General features: G+C 38.0%; 1 protein-coding gene across 2 annotated transcripts; it reads left to right on the top strand.

Moving 5' to 3' along the window:
• The first annotated feature begins 44 nt into the window (after window positions 1–44).
• Window positions 45–17,624, top strand: LCA5 (lebercilin LCA5). 2 transcript variants are annotated; one of them, XM_041480446.1, is made up of 10 exons: window positions 45–139; window positions 424–502; window positions 604–721; window positions 4,879–5,260; window positions 7,745–8,274; window positions 9,760–9,897; window positions 11,135–11,231; window positions 12,342–12,487; window positions 14,301–14,439; window positions 16,243–17,624. In XM_041480446.1, exons 4-10 carry the CDS (start codon window positions 5,062–5,064, stop codon window positions 17,046–17,048), a joined length of 2,055 nt encoding a protein of 684 aa, XP_041336380.1. In that variant the 5' UTR covers window positions 45–139; window positions 424–502; window positions 604–721; window positions 4,879–5,061; the 3' UTR covers window positions 17,049–17,624. The 2 variants fall into 2 exon arrangements, with proteins under 2 accessions (XP_041336380.1, XP_041336381.1); XM_041480447.1 differs by lacking the exon at window positions 604–721 and having other exon boundaries at window positions 59–346.
• The last annotated feature ends 6,209 nt before the right edge of the window (window positions 17,625–23,833 follow it).

Below are 23,833 nucleotides of genomic sequence, written 5' to 3'. Positions count from 1 at the left end.
CCAATGGCTGACGAGGAGAGCCCGCCCCCGCCCCGCCGCCTGTTGCCGGGCAGCCGCTGTCAATGGCCGCCGCGCGGCCCCTTTAAGCGTAACGCGGCAACCGCCGGCGCGTCCTCCGGGCGGGCCGGGGGCTGGGCAGGTACCGCCGGGACGGGCCGGGGGCGGCGGGGACATCGCGGACATCGCGGGGCGAAGGGAGCGCCACGGCGGGGGGACAGGACCGCCGTGGGGCCGTGTTTTCCTAGGGGCTGTGGGGGCTGGGACGGGCCCGGGCCTAGGCCTGGGGTTGGCCTCCGAAAGGTCTCGGGCCGCTGGTGTTCAGTTCCTTTCCTCCGAAGTCATTTATGTAGGTTTCGGTGATTGCATTTAAAATGTGCCATCGCGAAGTGCTGCTAGAAAATAACATTCGATATGTTCTTTAAGAGTCTCCGCTGGGTGAAGGAAAGCTGCCTGCTTGCGCTGCGGGACCCGGAGGGTTGCTCTCGGCGCTGGGCTGAGCTCGGTAAGTCCGCACGCACCGGGGCATGGCTGGCAATATGAGCGACGGCACGGGCCCCGTGAAGCTGTCTGGTTTAGAAACATAATCTCTTCTCCCGGTTGTAGGACTGGCTTGCATGTGCTCTGAAGTGCCGTTTCCTCATTTCTGACCGGGGACTTACAGCAGCTTTTTCATTTTGAGATCTGACAGAAGTAGCGTTGTGGCTTACTGGGACAGAGTCAGGTAAATGTAACATAGGCTTTTAAAATCATACAGCGTTTTAATTCACCAAAATGCAGGACAAGGTAACAGTCTTAAGCTGTGCCAGGGGAGATTTATGTTGGACATTAGGAGCAATTTCTTCACAGAAAGGTTTATTAAACATAGGAATAGGCTGCTGCTCAGGGGGGGTGGAGTCATCATCCCTCGAAGTGTTTAAGACTGAACATGGCACTTTGTGCCCTGAATTAGCTGACATGCTGATGTCCAGTCATAGGTTGGACTTGATGATATCCAAGGTCTTTTCCAACGTAATTGATTCTGTGATTTTGTTGAAAGCTAGTAAACCTAGAAAAACTGTGTACAGTTAAGCCAGCAGGTGCAGTACCTAATGAAATTATACTTAGTCCTCACTAAGGCTTGTCATTCAGTCTGTTTTGATGCCATAAAAGTAAATAATTTTGCTTGACTTTTGTCTGGAAAACTTACAGTATTTGGATATGAAAAAGATGGATGCATGGAGTAGAGGGAGACGAATTTTTTTCGAAATTATTCTTTGCTCTTAAGTTCAGCACTTCAGTGACTTGGACTGATGCTTTGTACCTGTCTGAAGCTGGCTTTCTTGCAGTGTCCTGTCTCAGAATAGGTGGAAGAACGGAGCGGGCCGTTAGAGGTCAGTGTTTGTACGGGGAAGTGCCATTCGGTCACCAGCAAAGGCACTGAGCTTCCCCTGCACTGGGAAGGGGAAAAGGACTCAAAAGTTTTATGAGTCTTGCACTAGAGAACTAAGCTTTGGATGCACTGCATGGGAAGAATTGCTGAGTAATTTTCCTTGCTGTCTGTTGCATAATACCTGTAGTTCCACAGTTTAATTTCTGTTTTAGTGATTCACTTAGGAGTAATAGGGAATCTCCAGTTACTGTTGGAGTTGTTTTGTGTTCTCTGTTTTGTCTGTCATGTCCTCTGCGGTGACCTGGTGCTTGAATGTTTTTTGTAATGATGAACATGGTTTTGATACAAAATATATAAATAACAGCAATAGACAGAAGTACCAGAAGTGAAGGAGTGTGAAATCTTGGAAACAAAACTCTTTCTAAATCATGCAAGTCTCAGATTTCCTTCAGCCTCTCTGTATTGATGTGATCTCAATTTATTAGTCTTCTAAAAGCATGCCTTGAGCTTTTGAGGGGAGAGGATTGGGATTTTGATGGTGGTGGTGGAGCTTAGTAGACCCACTGCTAATCCATAATGTTTCACTGCTCACAACTTATTAAACCTGCAGGGGAAAATAGATATCTTTGTGGATCTTATTCACCTGAGTTAAACTCACTTTATAATCAACTCAAACTAGTTTGTAACAATTGGAAAGTCAGGGAACCAAAACATTTATTAATTAAACAGTCCTTAGGCTTACTGAGGTGAAACTCAAATATCCTAGTTATTCTTTTGTTCTCAAGATAAACTGTGCATGCTTTTGTTAATCAAATTGTATTATGAACTGTTGGAAAAATTAATTTGGCAAGACTTGACAGATTAAGGGTTTTTTTTGTTTTGCATGGAAAATATGATAATATTACCAGTTATAGAACTAAAAACCATTTGAAGATCCAAGAGATGTTTTTGGGGATTCCTCAAGGGAGCTTTCTTTGTTTTACCTTTTTCAATTTGTTTTCATTCCATTGCTTTTCAAGTACTTCCAGAATGCATTGAAAATTCCTGTTCATTTTTATATCTGTATGTCTAAAATATTAGCAAAATATTCTCAGGAGTGGGGAATATCCAGTACAGGATTGGTGGATAATTCTAATCCTCCAGTTCTTACAATTTGTTTGTTTTAAATACAGTGAGTTATGAAAAGCATTCTTCAAAAAGATTATTGCCTCTTCAGTGAACTCTTGTGAGGCTAGAAAATAACTGATCACTTTAATTCGGTAAAAGTGAGTGCTCTTCTTTTATATATATAATTAGACATGAACTGTAGGCATTTATGCTTTCCTTAAATGTAAGAATATGAGGTCTGTGCCTCCAGAGTACTTTTTATGTCTCATATTATTTTAGTACTTTTATGTAAATGTGTTAGTTTCTGTCTTTGCATTCCCTGAAATTCTGTCCTGTGGAGACAGACCTGATGCAGTCTTGCCTGTGCATCCTCTAGAGTACAGATTGTGCCCAAAATGCTATCTGTTCAGTCTTGTTTTGCTCTTCAAGGAGCAAAATAACATCCATTCTGCACAGGTGTTTGTGGGGCCAGGAGTTAGGAAAGGAAGTGTTTGGGAGTAGGGAAGCACCGTGATATGTTCTAATATTCTTACATGATCTTAGTTACAGTTATTACTAGGTACATCCTTTCAAAATAATTTTAATAACTCTACTATCTTGTAAGGAAGAAGAACAATCATTCCTGATTATTTGAATGTTCACAATAATGATACCTTCCAGCTTGTGTTGAGCAATCTCTAGGACAGGTGATCTCAAGCATAGCTGATTTAACTTCCTAGGCTTTGCAGTGAAATTTTAGTTTTCCTCAGATTCTTTTGACATAAGTTTTCAGCATCTAATTTTTTTTTGGATCACTTTGAAAATATTTAGGTGTTTAAAAAACGTTATTTTGGAAAGTTACTTCCTAAGTGACAAAAAATACTCTTTTCCAGATAATTCAGTATTCATTTCCAACTATCTTCCCAGTTTAGAAACCTGATGGGATATTTATTCCTCTAATTCCTTCTGTATAGATTATGAGGCCAAATGGATTCCAGTCACTGGAGACAGAGTTGTGCTAACAGTGAACTGAGCTAGAAAGCTTGAATTTGTAATGAAAACTGTCTTTGCAGCTGACATTTCTGTTCTGCTTGGCTCTGCAGTAATGCATGTAATAGGCAGTGAAGGCTGAGAAGAAGGCCAAGTTTATTTTATTGGGGAAATAAAAATATAGTGAAAAATTTACAGCTCATTTCCAGGTATGTTGAATGTTCTGCAGCGTAGAGCAGTTTTGAGTGAAAGCAGCTCAATTTTTTGGTGTGTAATTTGCTTTGCCATTTAGAAATCAGCCAGGAGGTTAGGTCGTTCAACAGGTGGAACTGATGGGCTCTGATGCAGGCCCTACTTATTCACCCACTAGAGACTTGGTATCTCAAAGTTGGATTGAAAAGAAAGAGATGGTGAAATTAAGCTTGAAAGCTGCCAACAGTGGTGAGAGAGCCAAAAGACAAGGGAAGCTGAGCGTAGTCAGGAAAACACTTCCTCAACTGTTGAGAAAATTCTTTTGACCTTTGAAGGTGAATAAAATTTTGAATATATTTGCTCCATTATGTTCTCAGGAAGTATCTCCAAATACAAAATGGGATGATTTCACCTTGAGATATGGGATTTTTCAGTTTGCATTAGGCTGCAGGAGGAGCCTTTCTTATTTGGTACCTGCTTCAGATGTAATGTTTATCATGTACCGGTGGCATGGTCTCTCTTATCAGATACAAAAAAGGAATAAATATAGATGTAAATATATAAGTACACATGACACAAACGTGTGTGCTCTGGCCAGTCCTTAAAGGCATGAAGCACCAGATGTTGTAGGGTATGGGAGTACTTTTCAGGATGAAGATTGAGATAGATAGGTACAGTCTCATTAGGGGTTAGGGAATGGATATTTTCCAGACAAATGGGACAATTGATATTCAAGCCCATTATTTGACATCATTGGAATGTCAAAAATTGAGAAATGGAATATTTAGTCAAATTCTACAGATATCTCAATTCAAGTCACACAAATAAGTTGTTCATTCATTTGGTTAAAAAGTTTTAAAACATGTCTAAATTAGTTTCCTGAATATCAACAAACTTTTGCTTGTGTTCTGTTTTGTTTTCCAAATTTTTCTTTTCCCTTCTCTGACATGGGAGAAGTTTCTTATTCTAGATTTAGCTGTGTTAGTATTCTGATTTCTCTTTTGGAATTTAAATACCTCAGACTATTGAATGTAATAGTGGTAGCATTCCTAGAGTGATGCCTGCCACATTTAATATAAATATAATTACTAATATAAACAATAGGTAGCACAGTGTGTGTCATAAGGTTGTGGGAATCATGAATAATTTTACAGTTTTTTTACCTTTCTTTCTTAAACAACTTTCTTTCTTAGCAAAACCATCCTCACTGTTTTTTTTTCTCTCTCTCTAAATTGTTACAGAAAAATGCATTCTGAATGATAACTACTGCTTGCTGAACTGAACTGCAGAGATCTCGTCTTTGGAGATGAAGATGATAAACTGGAGGAAATAATCTAACTACTGCCATTGTGACAACTAAAAGGTCCTTTGTGCCAAGATGAGCAGTCTTTGAGAAAATACTGGAAAGCTGTTAAACCTGAAAAATGGGAGAAAGAGTAAGGAGCCCAGATTCTGAGCAGGAGAGGAAATCGGACGAGGATAAAAATAGTGACTCCTATTATTCAGATGAAGGTAATGCATCTCGTTCATCCAGCCAGTCGCCAGCACTAAGCTCTCCATCTACAAACCAAGAAAAAAGACATCACAAAACACAGACTTCAAACAGCCTGTTGCACTACCAAGGTAGGTGGGTAGTAGAAATTGCTGTTTTGTAACTGCTCCAGAGGGTTAATTATCTTTGAAAACTCAAAAAAGAGAAACTAGCATTGTAAGCATCTACAAATACAGTTCGTGTGAATTATACTACAGATGGCAGGTAGACAGTAGCTGCTCCATTGAAAATTGAAATTAACCTTCTCCTGCATAAGGAGAAATTTTGGTGATTTTCAGAATTCTCCATAATTTTCTAAGCAAGTGAATATTGCTTTTATACTAGCCTTCTGTTGAATCATGCTGATGCTTTCTTTTTGTCACTGACAGAAAGCTCAAAGCCAAAAACCCAAGGCATGTTCTTGCTACGCAGTCTGTAAAAAGGAGACAGTTGTTAAAATTTCCCTGACCAAATAACCTATAGATACCTGTCCTGTGGAAGTCTAGTTGACTAAGCTTTACAGAATAATACTGTGACTTTAAATAAACAAAAGACTGCTAATGTAGCTAAAAAAAAAGAAAACATTTTTGATGAAAATTAGGTTCAGATGGAGATTCAAAAGAAAGTTTTTCCTGCTTCTTCTCTGAGGGTAAAATATTTCCAATTTGAGATGACGCAGCTCCACTTTGAGCTCCCTCACAGACATAGGCTCTGCTTTTTTGATAGAGTTTGTAGGGAGGTGAACATCCCTGCAAAGAAGAATAGCATGGTTATGCAGGCCCTGGGCTGAGGTAGGGCTGTGAAGCCTTTCTGCTGCACTTTGACAGCTTCTTCTAAATAATTGTATACGTTTTTTTGTGAAGTCATAGTGTATCCTACCTTTCTTGGGCAGATGTTTTTGTTCATTGATAAATGCTTGATACTGTGTGAATCATTTGGTCTGTGTTACAATCTAGGCTGTGCCCAAAGGTCTGACCTTAAATGTTTAATTTGCCCAGGGAATGTGTCTCTGCAGATCCTTAACAGTGTGGGTATCCTGGTGCAACTGGTGTTTTGCTGAGCTTCTCTGTGTTCAGAAGTGACATCTCCTCCATGGTAGTCATCTGTCTGGGAACCAAAAACAGCAGTTCCACCGTGCTGTTTAATTTGGACGGGGCAAATGTGTGACCAGTTCTTTGTTTACATAGCCAGAATTGAATATAATTATTACATGAAGGTAGTGTGTATGTCATATTACATTGTCTTGAAATGCACTATTCCCCAATGTAACTGTATGATCAAAAGTAAAATATTGGTACTGGAATTTTATGTGTGCCCTAAATAAGGAGAAATTCTTACAGGGACTGCAGGTCTAGGGTTAATGGGAACTCCCTTGGTTGGTGTTAGGAGTGGCATCATTCCTGCAGTGCATGTATTAGGTAATCTTTTTACACTTGAATGTGACATAAATGTTCTTTGTAAAGGAAAAAAACACACCTTCTATTGTTTGCCCAAGCTGTAAAAAAAATGAGCACCGAGCAGAAAATGTATGAGTATTTCTGCAAAATGTCTAGAGGAAATTATAAGAAGGTATTTTTAAGCTGTTATTTTTGCTGACAAGTATTCTCAGTAGAATAGAAACATGGTGAGTGGCAAAGGTAGGAGGAAGAATTTGCTGTCACACACACTGTCTGTGTACACGTAACTGGACTGCTGCTGTATCCCAGCTTTCAAGCCAGAATTACAAACTGCTGCTCAGTGTACTTCTTTCAAACGCTGATATACCTTAAGGAATTATGCACTCTATTAATTAACTCTATTTATTCAGTTGTTTTAAGAGATATTTTTAGTGGATTATATGATTCATTCTTTGAGCTTGCCATGAGAGGCACATAAGATAGAAACAAAATGTTCAGCTTTTATGTGTGGGGATGACAATAATAATAATAGCAATAAATAGGAATGCAAGTGGTGCATACAAGTAATCAAATGAGAATACTGTGTGGAAAATAACTTGTGATACAAGAATAAATTACTCAGGGAGAACTGAATTTTCATGGGATTTATTATTTTGCTTCGGAGGCTTTTTGCATTGAGCCTTTGAAATCTGCTGTTTTGTCTGTAAGCATGGCAGCTGGATTTGAAAATACTACTGCATTTGTCTGGGAGAATTACATCTTGCATAAGACATAACTGGCTAATGCTCAGCTAATTGTTGCCATTTTAAAAGCATGTGATCATTTTGTATGCATTTACAGTATAGTATTTCTAAACCATTTTAATAAACAATATCAAATATTAACAAAATATTACTCTTATTTCTGATACGATTTGCAGATTATTTCTTTACAAGGGTCCTATATTAATGGCTGCAAATATTACCTCCTACAGTAGATCACAGACATAAATCTCCATTTTTCAGCTATCAAAAGGAGCATAACTCTGTCATATATACGCCTTTTATTGTCTGGTTTGAAAGCTGACATCTCTGCTAGATATTGTATGATTGTTTCAGACAGAGCTTGGTTCCAAGGATGTCTGAATAGACAAACTGCATTGTCTAATAGTAAACACGCTTTTTATTTTTCCTCTCTCAGCCACAAAGAAATTGGATTCCAAATATGCACCAAGCAAAAGAGGGACACGGTGGGGTTTCCGTTCTCAGAGCCTCACTAGGGATTCTCCTGCAAAAGATATAGATCTTGTTACAAAAAGAGTTCTTTCTGCTAGGCTGCTGAAAATCAATGAGCTCCGAAATGAACTGACTGAACTCCACATCAAACTGGATGAGCTGCAGAAGGAAAACAGGGCACTGAAGAGGCTTCAGCACAGGCAGGAGAAAGCCTTGAATAAGTTTGAAGATACAGAAAACGAAATCTCTCAGCTCCTTGCTCGGCACAACAATGAGATTAGAATATTAAGGGAGCGCCTACGAAAATCTCAGGAGAAAGAACGTGCAACTGAGAGACGGCTGAAAGATACGGAAGATGAACTGTACAGGAAAAAAACTGTCTTGCAGAAACTGAAAAAGCTGTCTGCAGATAAGCACCTTGCTGAAAGAGATGACCTGGCAAAGAAACTAGCCTTAGCAGAGAGCAAGCTGGAGGACAGGGAAAAAAGAATTAAGGTGGGATGACTTTCTTTTTGCAAGAAATTCTGGTACAGATATTTCTTTCCATAATGAATTGTAATTTTACACAGCTGTGGAGCAAATAGAAAACAAATATTTTTTGGTTTTACCCATAAGTAGAATCAAGTAAATTATTTCTAAGGTGATTATATAGTTACATATGAGATAGTTGTACATTCAAATTTCTCTTTACAAATTAAGCATATTTTGTCAGAATATATCCTGTGGATTTGTGCTTTTAAATGTTTTTATACCTAGCAATAACATTTCAGAAGTGGGTACAGATGTAATATAACTTCATGCAATCTAGTTTCTCCTTTTTGAGGGAAACAGTTTGTAAAATTATCTGGGTATTTAGGGAACTTTACACTAAAAAAAAAAAATTATGTAATAATTCTTTTTCAATTTTTGAAAAGCATTCATACAGTGTTTGATTGTCCACTATTCTGCACATCTAGGAGCCCAGCTGGACAAAGTTACATCATGTTTTTTAAATACTGAAATATCTTTAGACCTTTTTATGGGTATAAAAGAAATTATAAGAAATTTGTCCAATATATTTTAATTTCATCCAGCAAAAATGTTTTTGCTTTTGTAAACATGTCTAAGCATGTCTACACTGTAAATATGTTTATGAACTTATTTACTTATTTAAAAATTGTGTTAACACTATTAAAATCTGTTGGTAGTTGTACTGTTTTGATAGTATATATATTGTATATAAATTTTATACTATTGTTAGCTTAAATTATGTCATTGAGATGATGTTAAGGTTTGGTATCTATATTAGTAATTAAACCTAAATTACATTACAGAGATAAGAAATCCAAGGATTAAGCTGGAAACTAAGCTTTCATAAAATAAATCCCACAGTACCAATATATAAATGGCTGAGTTAGTTAAACCACCTCATCCTGTAGTGTCACCATCTGTCATCTGTACTTTTATGATTAGGTATTTCAGCATTTGTAATACTGGATCATGTTGAAATGAATCATGCTTTAAAAAGTAAGGGATTTTCTTCCAGTTTTTTCCTACTGTCACAGCTTTACTTAAAACAGCTATTACAAGAGGAGGGCATGTAAGTGAAATCATAATCACAGGCTAGTTTCTAGTAGAAAGGTTAAAAATTCCTTCATGTTTTCTTCCTTCTAATGCTGCACTTTCAGGGAAGGATTCTCGCTCTTACCCATCAGTAGGAGATTTGTCTTAGAGATCTGGAGGTCCACTGTTGCAAGAGCCTTGCAGAAAGTAGTGTGAGTTTCTATTATGTCCTCAAATCACCTCTGAATACTCAAAAGGATGAGCTGCAGCATCTGCAGGTGCTTTGCCCCCTCAAAGTTACAATTAAACGTTTAAGTGTTACAGCAATGGTTGAGCCTGTATCCAAACTCAAGACACTGGTTTACTTAATTTTATATAAGTAATTTGACTACAAAAATTACTGCATTTATTAAAAATATTATTTTGTTTTAATTGAAGGATCTGGAAAGAAATCTTGAATTAAGTAGTAGCAGTTTTCAACGAGAGTTACATTCAAAGAAAAAAAAGTTGTACGAGGCTCAAGAAGAAAACAGAGTTCTCCAAGAAGAGCTTAATCAGCTAAATCAGAAGCTGAAGGTAAAATAGGTGAAAAGAGTAGAAGTTGCTAACCATGTTCTGAGATTTTATCTTAGGAAGTATCTGTAATCAGGTTTGAATAGTTTACCACTGGCTGCACTCTCTGATGTGTATTTAATTATATACAACATGTGAGCTCTTCTTCTGCATTAAATTGAAATGTTCTGTGCTCTGACCCTACAGTGTTTATAATAGGAATGCCTCTGTGTTAATCATTATTGTTAGCACTAGTTAAGAAAAGCAAGATCAAATACATGGTCAAACATTGAGAATAAACCACAAAATCTGTGGAAAATTAGGTTTGAAGGCTTGAATTTAAAATTAAATCTGCAGATGTAAATAGTGCTTTATTACTAATATACTTGCATTAAAGTAGGTTTGCATGAAGATTAATGTAATTTATTTGTGATATTCATGTGTTGCTAAATGTGTGCAAATATTTATTTAGACCCCACACCATCATGATTGTTGTCGAAATTCTCAATGAAAGTACTTAAAATATTATGTTCTACTTAGTATATCTTTAGAAAAAAATAAGTAAGACTCAAGCTAAAGTACTTCGTTTCTGGGAGAATTTTCCTCAAACTCCAAGTCTCAATATGTTGGAGATTAACCAGTTCACCACATTCCCAGCTGTCCAGCAAGTAGCAGTAGTGTTAGCACCTCTAAAATATTTGGAGTAAGAGTTTTAAGATTTGTTAGTGGAGTTTACAGTTTGAAAACCTTGTCATTGTCAGATGAATTCTGATAACTCACTGTTCATTTCTATATTTTGTTCAGTAAATGTGCTAAAAGAAAGGTATGCCTCTATGTGTATGATGCAACGGGCCTCTGCTAACTGATACTGACGTGCCCTCTGACAAGTATCATTGCTTGCTTTGAAATGTTTAACTCTTCACAACACTTAAAATTCAGTTGTGCAGTCTATACACGTGGTGTAACTCTTGTTCATGTTTATGGAAGCACTGGCATTTAGTTTTATTTTCACTGCAGAGATAGGTTTTTTTCCTCCCTAATGTTTTGCTAAGGAGTTTTTTGGGCAGGAGAAAGTTGTCTGCTTTCTCATACCATTAGCAGAGTTAGGAATGTGATTGTTATCCTTAAAATAGTGGATGAGACAATTATTTATTCTGTTTCTATTTACCATACCTATTTTTAATTTACATTACAGCTTTGCTAGTGACTGGTAAATGAAATACTAGTAACTGTTTCTTATACCTACCTCTTCCATTCACAGGAAAAAGAAAGAGAACTTGAAGCAAAAAATATATATGCTAATCGTATGTTGAAGTCATCACCTAGAAAAGACACGGATATTGTACAAAGAAAAAGAGGTAACTTGTACAAAGCAAAAATAAAAGCAGAAAAATTATTAGCATCACTTTGAAATGTCTCAGCTGGGTTATGGCTTTCATGCCACTCAGTGCTCAACCCTGATGCTGCTTGTTCAAGCACATTTACCTTTTTGCACTTCTTTCAACACAGCACTGGTTACAAATCATTGGTTTTTTGTCTGTTATGTAACATAGCAGAGCAAAAATACAGAACTTCACCAAACAGCAGTTTTACCTCCTTTCATACCAGAAGTTCCTCAGTAAAGGAGGAGGGGAATGTTGGTAGTAAAATCTCCAATAGATGATAGATAATATTTACTTGACAATAAATTAGAGAGGCTTTAAAAATACGTATCTTCACTTCTAAGAATATTTTTGTGATCTGTTTTATTTATTTTTTTCTAATTCAAATGTGTTATCTGTCACATGAGCTGCACTTATTTTTTCCTCAGAGTATATGTGTCCCAGAACATAATCTTCTAAAAGTATCAGTACAGTGATTTCGTCTGGTGTGACAAGACAGTCTCAAACCTTATCCATAAATATGTGTGTCTGTGTGTGTGCTTAGACTGTTTTCACTGGAGAAAAATCCGTAGAATCTACTTGTCAGAAGAAACAGAAATTTATGGGACTGTTTTAAATATTTAACGCCAGTATTTCAAACAGTTTGTCTGCTGCTTGTTTTATTATAGATGCTCTACCATTATTCCATTTTAGGTTCAGATTTTTTTAAATGTCATTCCATAAAGATAAGTATATGTGTTTCAAAGATTCAAGTAAGTGAATTTTAATTTTATGAGTTTGATTCTGTGACAAGCAGTAGGATGAGTGAGATATTTTGTGGGACTTTTTAACTAATATTCAGTGCACTGTAATGACCCTATAAGTAGCATTAAGGTGGGGTTTAAATTATTTTTCAGTAGAATTTTTGCATGCATTTTTTTTATGATTAGGTTTTACAGATGCTGAAAACAACTGTGTGAAACTCATCAATATTTTCCACTTCCATTGACTTCAGTACAGTCTTTTGTTTGCTGCAAATCATGAAAAATGAGAGAGAGGTGTATTTTCAAATGAATACACCATTTAATTAGTTTGTATTTTCTACAGTCAGCAACCAAAATATTAAAAAGGGACCACAGCTCACCAAAAGTGTACAGACCAGTGGATGCTTCTCACCAGCAGAACTTCTTCCAGAATCAGAACTTGTGTGTGGTGACACAGCAAACAAGAAAGAAGGAATTCTTCCTAAAATAGTGAGTTCCATAAAAATTTGAGACCCAGTCCAGACAATTCACCTATCGGATTGTAAAATGCAGAGCTTATATTTAAAAAATGTGGAAATATACATGTCTAAATATATAGAAAATACAATTTCAGAAATATTATGTTCTTTAAGACAAGATCTATCTTTCTTAGAAATATACTCAATTTTTAGAGAGTTTGTCATAATCTGAGAGCCATTAGCTCATTTTTTTTTCTGCCACTGTAACTTCTTTGAAGTTTTTAAGACTTCATTTTCATTTTCACCCTTTTTCGTTGTTTCTAATGCTTATTAAAGTAATCTGTTAAACAGTGCAGTGATGGCTGCCTTTTCTCTGTTTTCTTTTTGGTCTTAATTATGGTTTCTTTTACTTTTCAGAATTATTTCACAATGCATAAATCTAACACTTCCTCTTATTGTCACAGTGCTGGTATTTCTTTTGGCTTTCCAGCTTTGTCAATATGCTTGGGTTTTTTTTTAGTTTTTCCATTTCCCTTTTTAGTACAAAATAGTACCAATTAGAAGTATTGCTAACCCCAGGCTAAAATCAGAGATTTGTAAGGTATTACAAATCAGAATGACATATCTGATGAATCAGATTCTGGTACAAATTGTACAAATTCTGATTACTTGAGGCTAGGACCTTTTTTCAGAAATAATGGTCTGAAGATGGTCTTGGCTGGCTTCCTGTTAGGGCTGAAGCTTTTTCATGGCAGTTTCATTTGTATGTTCTCTCTTCCCAAACCTTTTCTGTAACTATGGATGCAGTTTAATGTATTCTTCCAGTATGTACTTGTGTGAGTTACGGAACCACACAGTTGGTACAAGTGCAGCTCATGGAGTCCAGCTGTGTGTTCTGTATATGTCTATTGCTTTAAATAATGTAAATTAGATTTGGGAAGTCTAGGCTTTCTTCAGTATTTAAAGTCAAGCACTTTAAATACCTGACCACCATCTCCTTATGTAGTTTATATTTTTAATATAACAATGATAACCTTGTACATGAAGGAAAAATACTTGCAGGTTTTTTGGCTAACAGTCATCTTTTCTTTGTTCATTAAGTAGCAGCTATTTCTCTTAGAAGGGTATTCTTAATCTAGAAGTTTTTGTTCTAAAATAAGCACGTAACTCCCATGTGTTGGACTATGCTGACTTTCTCTTCACTTCATTGCCACTACTCTTCTGTTAGTGATTTTTACTGCTGTTGTTAATATGTTTTCTGCAGGTTCTTGCCATTTACATATGCACGTGTAGTCACTAGCTAAAATTGTCATCCGAGATTAAACCTTTCTCTTTGATTGTTTGTTACTTAATACTCCATAAATTTAAGTACCAGAATGAAATTATCTGAATCTACAACTCACTCACTTGAGTAAAAAGGTCAGATTGTACAAGTAGAGGGCGACTAATTGCTTGCTTGTTAAGAGAATATGATGGTGAAATGTGGCCTTCTGTTAAACTGCCTGCAGAAGACATCTGGTTTCTAAGGAGAGCCACCCTGAGAATGATAATTTTGCTTTATGGCATTGGAGCTGCAACTTCCCTGAAATGTGGAATACAAAATAGAGTTCATTGTCTATTCATTTTGTTTCAGGTGTATAAAATTATACTAGAGGTGATAATATATTGGGGCCAAACCCCTTGGTCATCAAAGCTGGTTTGGTTTAAGGAGACTTACTCATTTTATGTTTAGCAGTAAGAATGTGATTTCAGAATGACATAGAAGTTCTTATGATTTTGTTAGGTTGTTCATTTTATTGATTGCTTTTCCCCATCAGCTTCAGTTTTCTATTAATTTATTTCAGGAAAAAGAAACTCAAGACAAAGCGTGGAAAGAACAAACACAACTCCTAAGACAAGACCAAGACAGGGAGAGGGAAGAGAAACTGAAACATTTTCAGGAAATAGAGTCCTTAGAGGAGAGGGTTCCAAAACTTCCTGACGGTAAGGAAATGGGCAGCTGAAGGCTGAAAAATGCACCATAGAATACTAATCAAGTGAGGCTGCTGGTTTCTGGTGAAAAGAGCAAAATGATTTTGCAGAGATCACTACAGTGGAAAATTATTTGCAGTTATATTATGCAAAGAAGAATCAAAAAGAAATACAGGATATAGAATAATCCATGCCCTGTACTCAGCTGTGATTAAATATGCAGCAGTAAAAAATGCTGTCCACAAAAAAGTCTTAGAGTCTGAGAGATTGTGCTTTACAAAACAAGAATGACATAGAAGGTAAATGCTGATGTTCTCTGACTTGCTAAACGTTATTGAGGTAGGAAGTAGATTTTTACTATTGAGATATGAGTTACTATTTTTACTATTGTTCTGTTACAGTAGAACAAATCTGTTTTCCTTAATATAGCCTTTTTTTCGGTACTTTCTACTGCCTTATATAATGTGAAATTCTAGTTTCTCTTTTCAGGTCTTGTTATCTGAATCATTTGGTGTGGCTATTTGAGAAATGTCAGTTTCCATCATTATATATTAATATTGCTTTTTTATTATTAGTTTGGTTTTCACAGCATCTTAATCACTTAAATGCACAAGTCAGTCTCAGGTATTTTAGATGGACTGCACCCTGTCATATTAAAGAACTCTTTCAGTGATTGCAGTTAATGAACAGTAGTACTTATTCTATATGACAAGAATTCTAAAAATCTGTAGCTGTGTTCAGAGGTAAAATCTGTGGAAAATCTTATATCACGTATTACATAAGCCAAGAATCTGATTTTATGTCTCTGAATAAGATGATTTAACCACCTTACCCATCATATGGAATAAGCTGGTATTTCCCCCACCTTACAGACAGAAACATGGCTCTTAACTTGTATAATGATCTGCTATTGAAAAAAATATCTATGTTAAATATATTAACTGAACTACTGCAACAGTTTCTGAAAGCCTGAGCCAAAGTACAGTAGATAACATGGAACTTCGTGAGAGCCTAAGTCAGAAATTTGAGTCAAGTGTTCAAAGGAGAATGCCACTGTGTTGGAGGGGCCAAGTAATCATATTCAACTTTTGGCCAAATATACATCTGTTATCTTGGGGAAAAAATATTTTTAAGAGAGAAATATGTGAGAAGCTTCCTCCTTCTTCTACACATAAGCATTTTCTGGTTTCCATAAGTTGCTTTTTAGTACCTTTGGTGTCCCTGCATAGCTGTTCACAGTCACTCTGAGTCCTGGCAGTGATGCACAAGAGCACTCATGTAAGGTCTTTGCTGTATCCAACTGATGCAGGGTATTTTAAATCATTCGCTGCTTGAAACAGGTGATGATTCCTGTGACTTTGAGTCCTGATTATTTCACAGAAATAGTTCCCGTTATGAAAAAAAAAGAACCCACACATATATCCCAGGACTGTCCTAATGTCAGCAGTGGTGAAAGACAAAAATAAAGTACTGTGCAAGTCAGAACTGTTAAAATCAGTAATGTTGTATTCATTTTCATTCAAACTCAGGAAATGGGAAGGCAATTGGCAGAAGTCAAATTGCTTTGAAAATTCTAAAGCATGGGTAATGTCCTTTGGAAGATGACAGTAAACTTTTATATCTTATCAGAGATAAGATATCAGGTGTGGATTTAGTTGCCATTTTTGAAGAATTTATTCTTGCAGCAGGAAAATGTCATTGTACATAGAAGAGCATGTTACAAACTCAATGGCTTTTGCTTGCATTATTTTCAAAATCTTATAAGAGTATTTTAAAATTAAAACATTTTAAATATTGCTCAAACATTTTTTGCAGAGTGGCAAAGGAAAGAATATGACAAAATTAAAAAAGAAAGCAACTTTTTATTGGATAAAGAAGAGAAAATAAAGATGGAGACAGAAATTCACAAACCTGAAGAAGAGAGAGAAAGCACTGAAACGCTGGAAGAGCGGCGAAAAAGAGAGTTCCTGCTTGCTAAAATGCAGGAAATTGATAGAGAAATTCAAAATACAACAAACACAAAACCAACTTCCCAAGCTCCACTCGTAAATACAGCAAGAAAATCTGATTCCCTGGAGAAAAAAGAGAAAACTAATCCAGTCTTTGAGATTCCTGGGAAGGTTACTAATGGATTTCCTGTAAAGGACAGCCAGGATGATAGCACAAGAACACAAGGGCAGAAGCAACGAAACGTAAGGACTGTAGATTTAAGTAGTGAGTTAGCATTTGGTAGTTATGTACCTTCCTTTGGGAAGGGATCAGGGAGACCAAGTTGGCTCACTCAGAAAAGTGACAAATTAGAAGAAAATGTTAAGGAGAATGCAGATTTTGATAGTAAGAAAGAAAAGAAGTCCAATTTAATGGAACAACTCTTTGGAAGCAGTGCCAGTACCATTCTTCTTTCTAAAAGTAACAATACACCACCTTTGGACATAGACTGGGACTCGAGTAATAAGCCTTTTGTTGATAAAAACAGTAAAGTCAAAGTGAAAGAAGACAATGGGCTTTTTGGTGGAGGAAGAAACCTAAACAGACACCGTCTGCAGTACACTACAAACAAGCCAGGAGTTAATAACCTTGGTTCTTTAGAAGATGAAGTTGAAGAAGTAGTCTTACAGTGATCGTGTTTTATATGTTTCATATGTAAATACTGAAAACTATTTTCTTGTAATATTTATTAGATATAGATTTGAAGTATTTCACATTTATTGTAAAGCCTTATGAAGGAATAATTTACATAAATGGGTATGTGTGTAGAGGAGAGATGCAGAGGAGAGATGCTTGGGGTTTTTTTACCTGTATTTTTACCTGTAGGCCCCTCACAATACACTGCTTTTTATTTACAGTATTTCTTTTAGGCCTCAGATACTTTCCTTCTTTCTTTCGTGGGCATTTGGAGAACCTCTTAACTGTGCCAGGAGAAGGCAGTCATGAAATGAGTAGAAGAGACAGTCTTAGCACAAATTCTCTTAGAATATCTTATGCTGCTGCCGTGTTATATCAGAATAATATCAAAAGAAGCACAATTAACTCAGGAACAGCTGCTCTCTCCTTTTGCATAGGTTTTTGTGGACCTTACTAGCAAATGTGTAACTCTTCTCATATATTCAGATTATATTTGTTATACAATGCCATCTTTTGTAATTTCTGAATTTTTTATGTAAAATTCCAATCATTACTAAGTAATTTTTTAACAAAATGGTTTTATTAAATGAGTTGAGTAAATTTCTTGTGTGTAGATCATCTTTAACACAAAGTTTTGACATCTTATATCATATTATTGATACTGGGAGTGATGCCTTGTGAATGAAGAGAGCTTACTATCCTCTAATATGAAGTTCAGAAGTACACGCTAAAGCAGTACAGAATCTGAAAAATATAAAAGCTAAAACCTGAGGCATCAGGGGAAGTTGGTTGCAACTTCACTCATGACGTTATTTACTGATTGGTGCTGTGTACACAACTTAAAAAGATAGGCAATGAAGAATTTAGCAGAAGCATTCCAGGAAATAAACTGAAGGTCATTCCTTAAGCTGAAGGTCATTCCTTACTAGAACAAGAGATTTTCAAACACCTCTCTGATATGCTCCCTCTGAGCCTGATTCAAAACACGCTAAAATACAGAGAATGCTTATGATTTAAAGATGCATTGAGTCAAGATTTTTCTGAACACAGTAGCTCTTCTGAAGAGAAAGGCTGGTGTCTTCATCATGCAGTAACTCTTTGCTCTTCCCCTTCAGAAAGAAAATTAGTCACAGATGCAGATCCAGGGTGTGGGACAGTTCTCACCAGGTGCCCTGTGAAGTGAAGAGCAGCTCATGTTCACCTGCTTGCTTACAATCCCAATTACATTCATTGCAGTATTACAGAACTTATCTGGCTCATTTTGCCTGCAGATGGTCAGAATATCAGAAATATTTTAACCAACAACAGTGAATTTAACTCTGTGTTACTTTCTTGCAATGACTTTTTGGGGCGAATGCTGTGGTGTAAGAGGTAGGAGAGGGCTGTGGGTAAGCACTGCGGTGTTTGTGACTGGGTAGTTACTTGTCTTGTCCTACCTGTGGGTGGTGCTGCCCATCTAGAAACAGGTGCTTTGCTCCTGAAGATGACATTGAGGTGGATTGTTTATTTCCTGTGGTTGTGGACTATAAGGCATAAAACAATGTATCTGCTGCAGGTGTTAAGGATCATGTAGTGTATGGAGGGGACTATTGGTTTTGTTTCTTTGGAAGTCAATTCATTAACAACTGGCAAATTCCAACTGTTGTGCTGAACTGATGTGCCCTGCTGTTTTAATTACAAGTGTATAGTTTCTAAGCTGTTTTTTTATTATCAGCCCCTTCTTAAGCTCACAAACATTCACATCCTGTTGCCAGCCTCTTCCTAAAGCAAATACTGTGGTGACTCACACCAAAAATAAAAGGTATATCTGCATTAGAAAGGTGAAAATAAATTGATCTGCTGGAAACAGTGTCACAGGTATAATTTCCCTTTTGCTCTCATGGCTGTCCATCTCTACAGTTTATTCTTTTCTCTTGCTGCACTTTCTACTTTTAGAGTTACTGGCAAAAATACCATTACAGATAAAATGTGTGAAAGCAGAGGTAATCTTCTGATTGTGGGAGGAAACATTTGTGTCCTTGTAATATCTGTAAGCAGCATTTCTGCTGTAGAGTAACAGTTTTCTACTCACTGGAAGAAACTTTTGCAAGATCTTAAAAGGCTCTGTAGACCTTACAAATGGGCACACTGATCCCCTGTAGTCCTCTAGACCCCTGGTCTCAGCTGCTGTAGCTGGACAGTCTGCATGTTGCTTTTAGTGGGGCCAGTGTCTTAACAACACTTGATTGACTGCAAAAAAATTCCAGCTTTTGCAGTAAAAAGTAGGTCACAACAGTTTTGATGACGACTTGTGTAAGATTTGATGGTTTTGTCCAGTTGTAGGTTCTGTTTGATGTTTAGACCATATGGCTATTACATCTGTTCTTGCTTTCCTTCTGAACCATCAAAGGTGATGGAATAAATTCCTCCATTCCAAAAAAGAAGGATCATTAAAGTTTGATTAATAGTTTTAGTGGAATATTCAGGGACATTATTACTGTCCTGGGAAAAATGGTCTTACAGTTCTGATCCCCAGGAGAGTGGTCATCAAACAAAAGTATCTGAGGAGCATCTGATGAGGGTGGCCAGGTGATCACCTGACAGAAAACAGGAAGTTTTAAGAAGGAATATTTTTCTCTTTGAAAGAGGAGATGAACTGGTGAGTGTGTTAGGGGGAGTATAATAGGTGTTCTGTAATCCAGAAGAAACATATACCACTGGAGGAGAACTTGGGAGACCCTTCACAACTCTGAACTGAAGCCTCTCAGCTGAGGTAAGAAAAGGGAAAATGGGAAATGCTTAAACGTCTTGAATATTTTTCCCAGATCTGTGGAATATTTGGGATAGCTAAAAAGTGGGAGATGGGGAGAAAGTTATTTTCTATAACCTTATGGGATACTCTGTGATTTTGGTTTTTCTATTGCACCCATGCCTAAAGGTGTGAATAGCAAATCTGACGCTTCCAAAACAGGACACTTAGAGAGGATGAGCTTAGGCTACTTGGTAGCCTCAAGTTCCTTGCTGGTCCTGAGACAGAAGGTCTTATGCAGCCTGGCCTGAGCCTATTTGCGCTGTCAGGAGGTGGGACAGAATATCTAAGCTGGCATGTTAGGAGTATGAATTTGTTCTTGGGACAGGTGGCTACAGGAGCATCAGCAGGGCTTTCACTGATACTTGTGCTCTAGAAAGTGCTTTGGGTGAGCCTTTGCTATTCAAGAGAATAGTAATAAATTCTGCATAATGCTCTGAAGCAGAGACCAGTACAAACCAGTGCTGCAGACATGAGTGCCTTCAGGAGAGTCATGGTTGCAGGAAGGGAGGTTTTGTTCCCAGCATTGCAGGGCTTCGCTAAGCCTGACCTACTCTTGTTCCAAGATGACAACTTTAAGCATAAGAGATGCCCCGGGTGACATTGCTCATTTATAAAATTCCCTTTTGTTGGATCAAATTTAACGTGGTCTCCTGTTTCGAATTATCTCTTTGATTAGCTGCAAAGTTTTGATGTCTGCAGGAGGAGAACAATTGCATCAGTGTGCGCTGTCAGCCGGGACTCGTGGCTGCTGGGGAGTTGCTAGGATACCTCTCTAAAAGGTACGATTCACTTGATTAACCACCAACCCAGTTTGCATGAGAAATATTTTTCCTATCTTTGTTTTGTGCTGGCATCAACTGTGCATTAGATGTGCATGTGTGTTTAGAGCAAGCTACAGGTTGATTTTCATGTGTGTCCATTTCCTCCTTTTGATATGCAATAAAACCCTCTCTGCTTCACAGAAAAGAATCCAGAGCAGTTGTAGCCATTCCAGTAATCTGTAAAATGAGCATTGCTTCCAGAGGGGAACATCAACCTAGAGAACCATGGGAAGGTTTGACTTTGGATATGCATTTTTGGCATTATAGCTAAAGCTTCACTTTATATGTGTGAAGATGCAAGAGAATTTTAATCTCCTATACATTATTTTGTTTCCCCACTCTGAGCAAGGGGTTGGACCAGATGACCCGCCACAGTCCCAACCAAAACTATTCTATGATTCTGTCATCCTTGCCACATTCCTCTGGTATTAATGCTCCCTTCCAGTGGAAATGCCTTGCACAAAGCTGCTTTGTTCCACTTGCACAAAGTTGTCTCAGAACACCTTCTGTGTGCCCTGCTGTTCCTGAATATGGGAGTATTATGTTAAGGATGCAAACCCTAACTCAAGTCTCTCCCCAGCAGCTGCTTTCTACATGCTTATCTTTCCAATGCCTTATTTTTACCTCCATTTTCCTGTTTCCTGAAACATATTGTTCAAACATTAGAGCATCTCGCCATCATTTCTGTGAATCCTCTTTTGTCCCACAACTCTCTTTCTGCACTTTCCCTCGGACTTCCATAAACTCCTTTTGCTACTTCCACCATGTCTTTCCTCTGATGGACCATCATTCCTTCCTTCTGTCTGAACTGACTTCTGCTTTTCGTCCCCTAGGCAGGACAGTTATCCTTTCCCTGCATTCCCTTTATCTCCTTTCCCACGGTTTTATTCCCCACTCTCAAGCTCCCTACCAGCTGTTTGTGCTGTGTTCCCTCTCACCTGTGGGTGGAAGTAGGTGGAAGTAGTGTTGCAAGAGGGTAGGAAAGATGCTGGAAAGGGATGTGACCTGATTTTGGAACTGAGTTGCCCACACGTGAGCACTAAGATGCAGGTGCATCCAGCGAGCAGGTACCAGCTGGCTTGGGAACCCAGAGCACAAGGCTTGCCTGCTCAGAAGTTCTCCTCAATCTTCAGTTCACTCTTTTAATTTGGGAGACTGGCTGGCTTTGGAAATGCCATTTGTGTCCTTTAGGAGCAGCCCATCTTATCCCACCTCTGCAAGTCATTAGGATTTCCTCATTGTCCTTTCTTGCCTTCTTGAAACTGCTAAGTGCTCCAGGCTGTTCTTCCCAACATCCTACCTCAATGGCATGTCTGTTTTAGTCTGGGTATAGATCACCCCTACTGTTCCAAGTAGCCTAAAAAGCTGCACATTGCTGTGCTAGGATCTTGATGACCTGCTAATCTGAATGCTTCTGACAGCCCTTCTGCTGGTCCTCCTGCTGCTCCCACATCCCAACCTTCCCAGTAGTTTTTCCTTTTTGCAGTCTTCTTGTTTCCACTGCTGTTCTCTGTGCTGTGATATATTGGGAGTCATGGGACTCGGGCTATGTGCTGCTGTGTTGTGCAGAGCTTCTAATGAGCTGTGAGCTTCACAGTTTGCTGCTTAATAATTCTCATGGTAGCAAGGATGGATAACACAGGTGCTGTTATTCACTGGAGATCACTTAATTACTAGTACTCAGCATGAAAAAATCGTGTTCAGATAGGCAAAGGGCACACACTGAACTCCCATACCTGACCTTCCTCTTGCTGTAAAGCTAACTCTGGCTTTGAATTCTTGGTTGAAACATCTTAAACTGCCTGAAGCAACCAAGCACCTGAAGCCTTGGGGAATGATCTTTGTTTAACAAGTAAGCATTAGTTTGACTGGTACATGGTTTTCCTTGTCTCATAACCCATCATGTACAGTAACAACAGCAGCACCTGGGTTTCAGAGACATTTTTGACTCAACGTGCTCTCTAAACCTACAGGTCTCATGCCACCCATGTGAAAACCCTGAGGAAATCAGAGGTCAAAGTGGCCTTCTCCAAGTCACAGTGGCCAGTGGTGGAAGTTAGACTAGGAATTTCCACATTGTCATGCATTATAAGGCACTGTCCCCAGTTTTGTTTGTGTATGGGCATCCTCTATCCAAATCTCAGGTATAGTGCAGTTCTGGAATGAGTTGTGTGCATTTTTATTTTTTTTTCAGAAAAGCATAAATCTAAGATGGAAACATTCCCAGGATTATTCTAATGTCTTCTGAAAATCATGGCTCTCTGATATTTTTTTTGTTTCTAGTGACTACATCACAAATGCTGGCACATCTAAGTAACATTTGTGAGCAAAGGATGTAGCTTCACCTTATCTGGTAAATCACAGCATCCTCCTGATACTCCACCTGCAATCCAGTGGGGGAAAAAGCATGGTTAAAGCTTGAGCATGATCAACATTTACAAGACTCACTGGAAATACTTAATTTTAAGTAATATTAATATTTTTATCTTCTCATCAGTTACAAATTACACTCAGGGTCTAGAGTTTCTCCAAAATGTAATCAAGTAAATCCTGATTTTAATGAGTGGCAATCACTAAACCTGGGAATAATTGTCCTGACTTTCTTAGCAGCAAAGCATTGCAGCGCCTCTTGAATTCAACACAAGATTAATCTTCCTGGGGAAGAAGACTCTTGTCTTGGAATAACGTATACCCATGTATAAGATCTGCACATCAGTACATTGGAGATCAATAGCTCTTCTCCTGATTTGGCCAAATGATGGTGCAATCAGCCAGAGCTCAACTGGGAGATTGAGACAAAGCGTGTGTTGCTGTTCAAGGTACTTCATACTTCTTGAAAGGGAACATGTTGAATTTTATAAGTGAACCACAAAGTAATTGCAGGCTCCTGATGGCTAAGGCTGAGACAAAGCACTGCTTACAGTGCTCCGGTTGCTCTCTGGTGCTTGTTCACTCACATGCTTCATTCCTGTGTGGCTCTTGTAATCACTGTCTGTGTACCTGCTGCTGTGCTGTGTTATCACACAAGGGGCAAGGTTGGAAGGCACCCCAGTGGGACACCTTGTACAACCTCCCTACTCAGGCTGGTCATCCTACACCACATTGCACAGGATTGGATCCAGATGGCTCTTGAGGAAGGCTCCACAATCTCCATGCGAGAATTATTTAG

The sequence above is a fragment of the Pyrgilauda ruficollis genome, unplaced genomic scaffold (assembly GCF_017590135.1).
Source record: "Pyrgilauda ruficollis isolate IOZ18807 unplaced genomic scaffold, ASM1759013v1 scaffold51, whole genome shotgun sequence".
In the NCBI taxonomy this organism is placed as follows: Eukaryota; Metazoa; Chordata; class Aves; order Passeriformes; family Passeridae; genus Pyrgilauda; species Pyrgilauda ruficollis.
The sequence above is the reverse complement of the archived record's forward strand: the minus strand, read 5'-3'. Positions and strand labels throughout refer to the sequence as shown.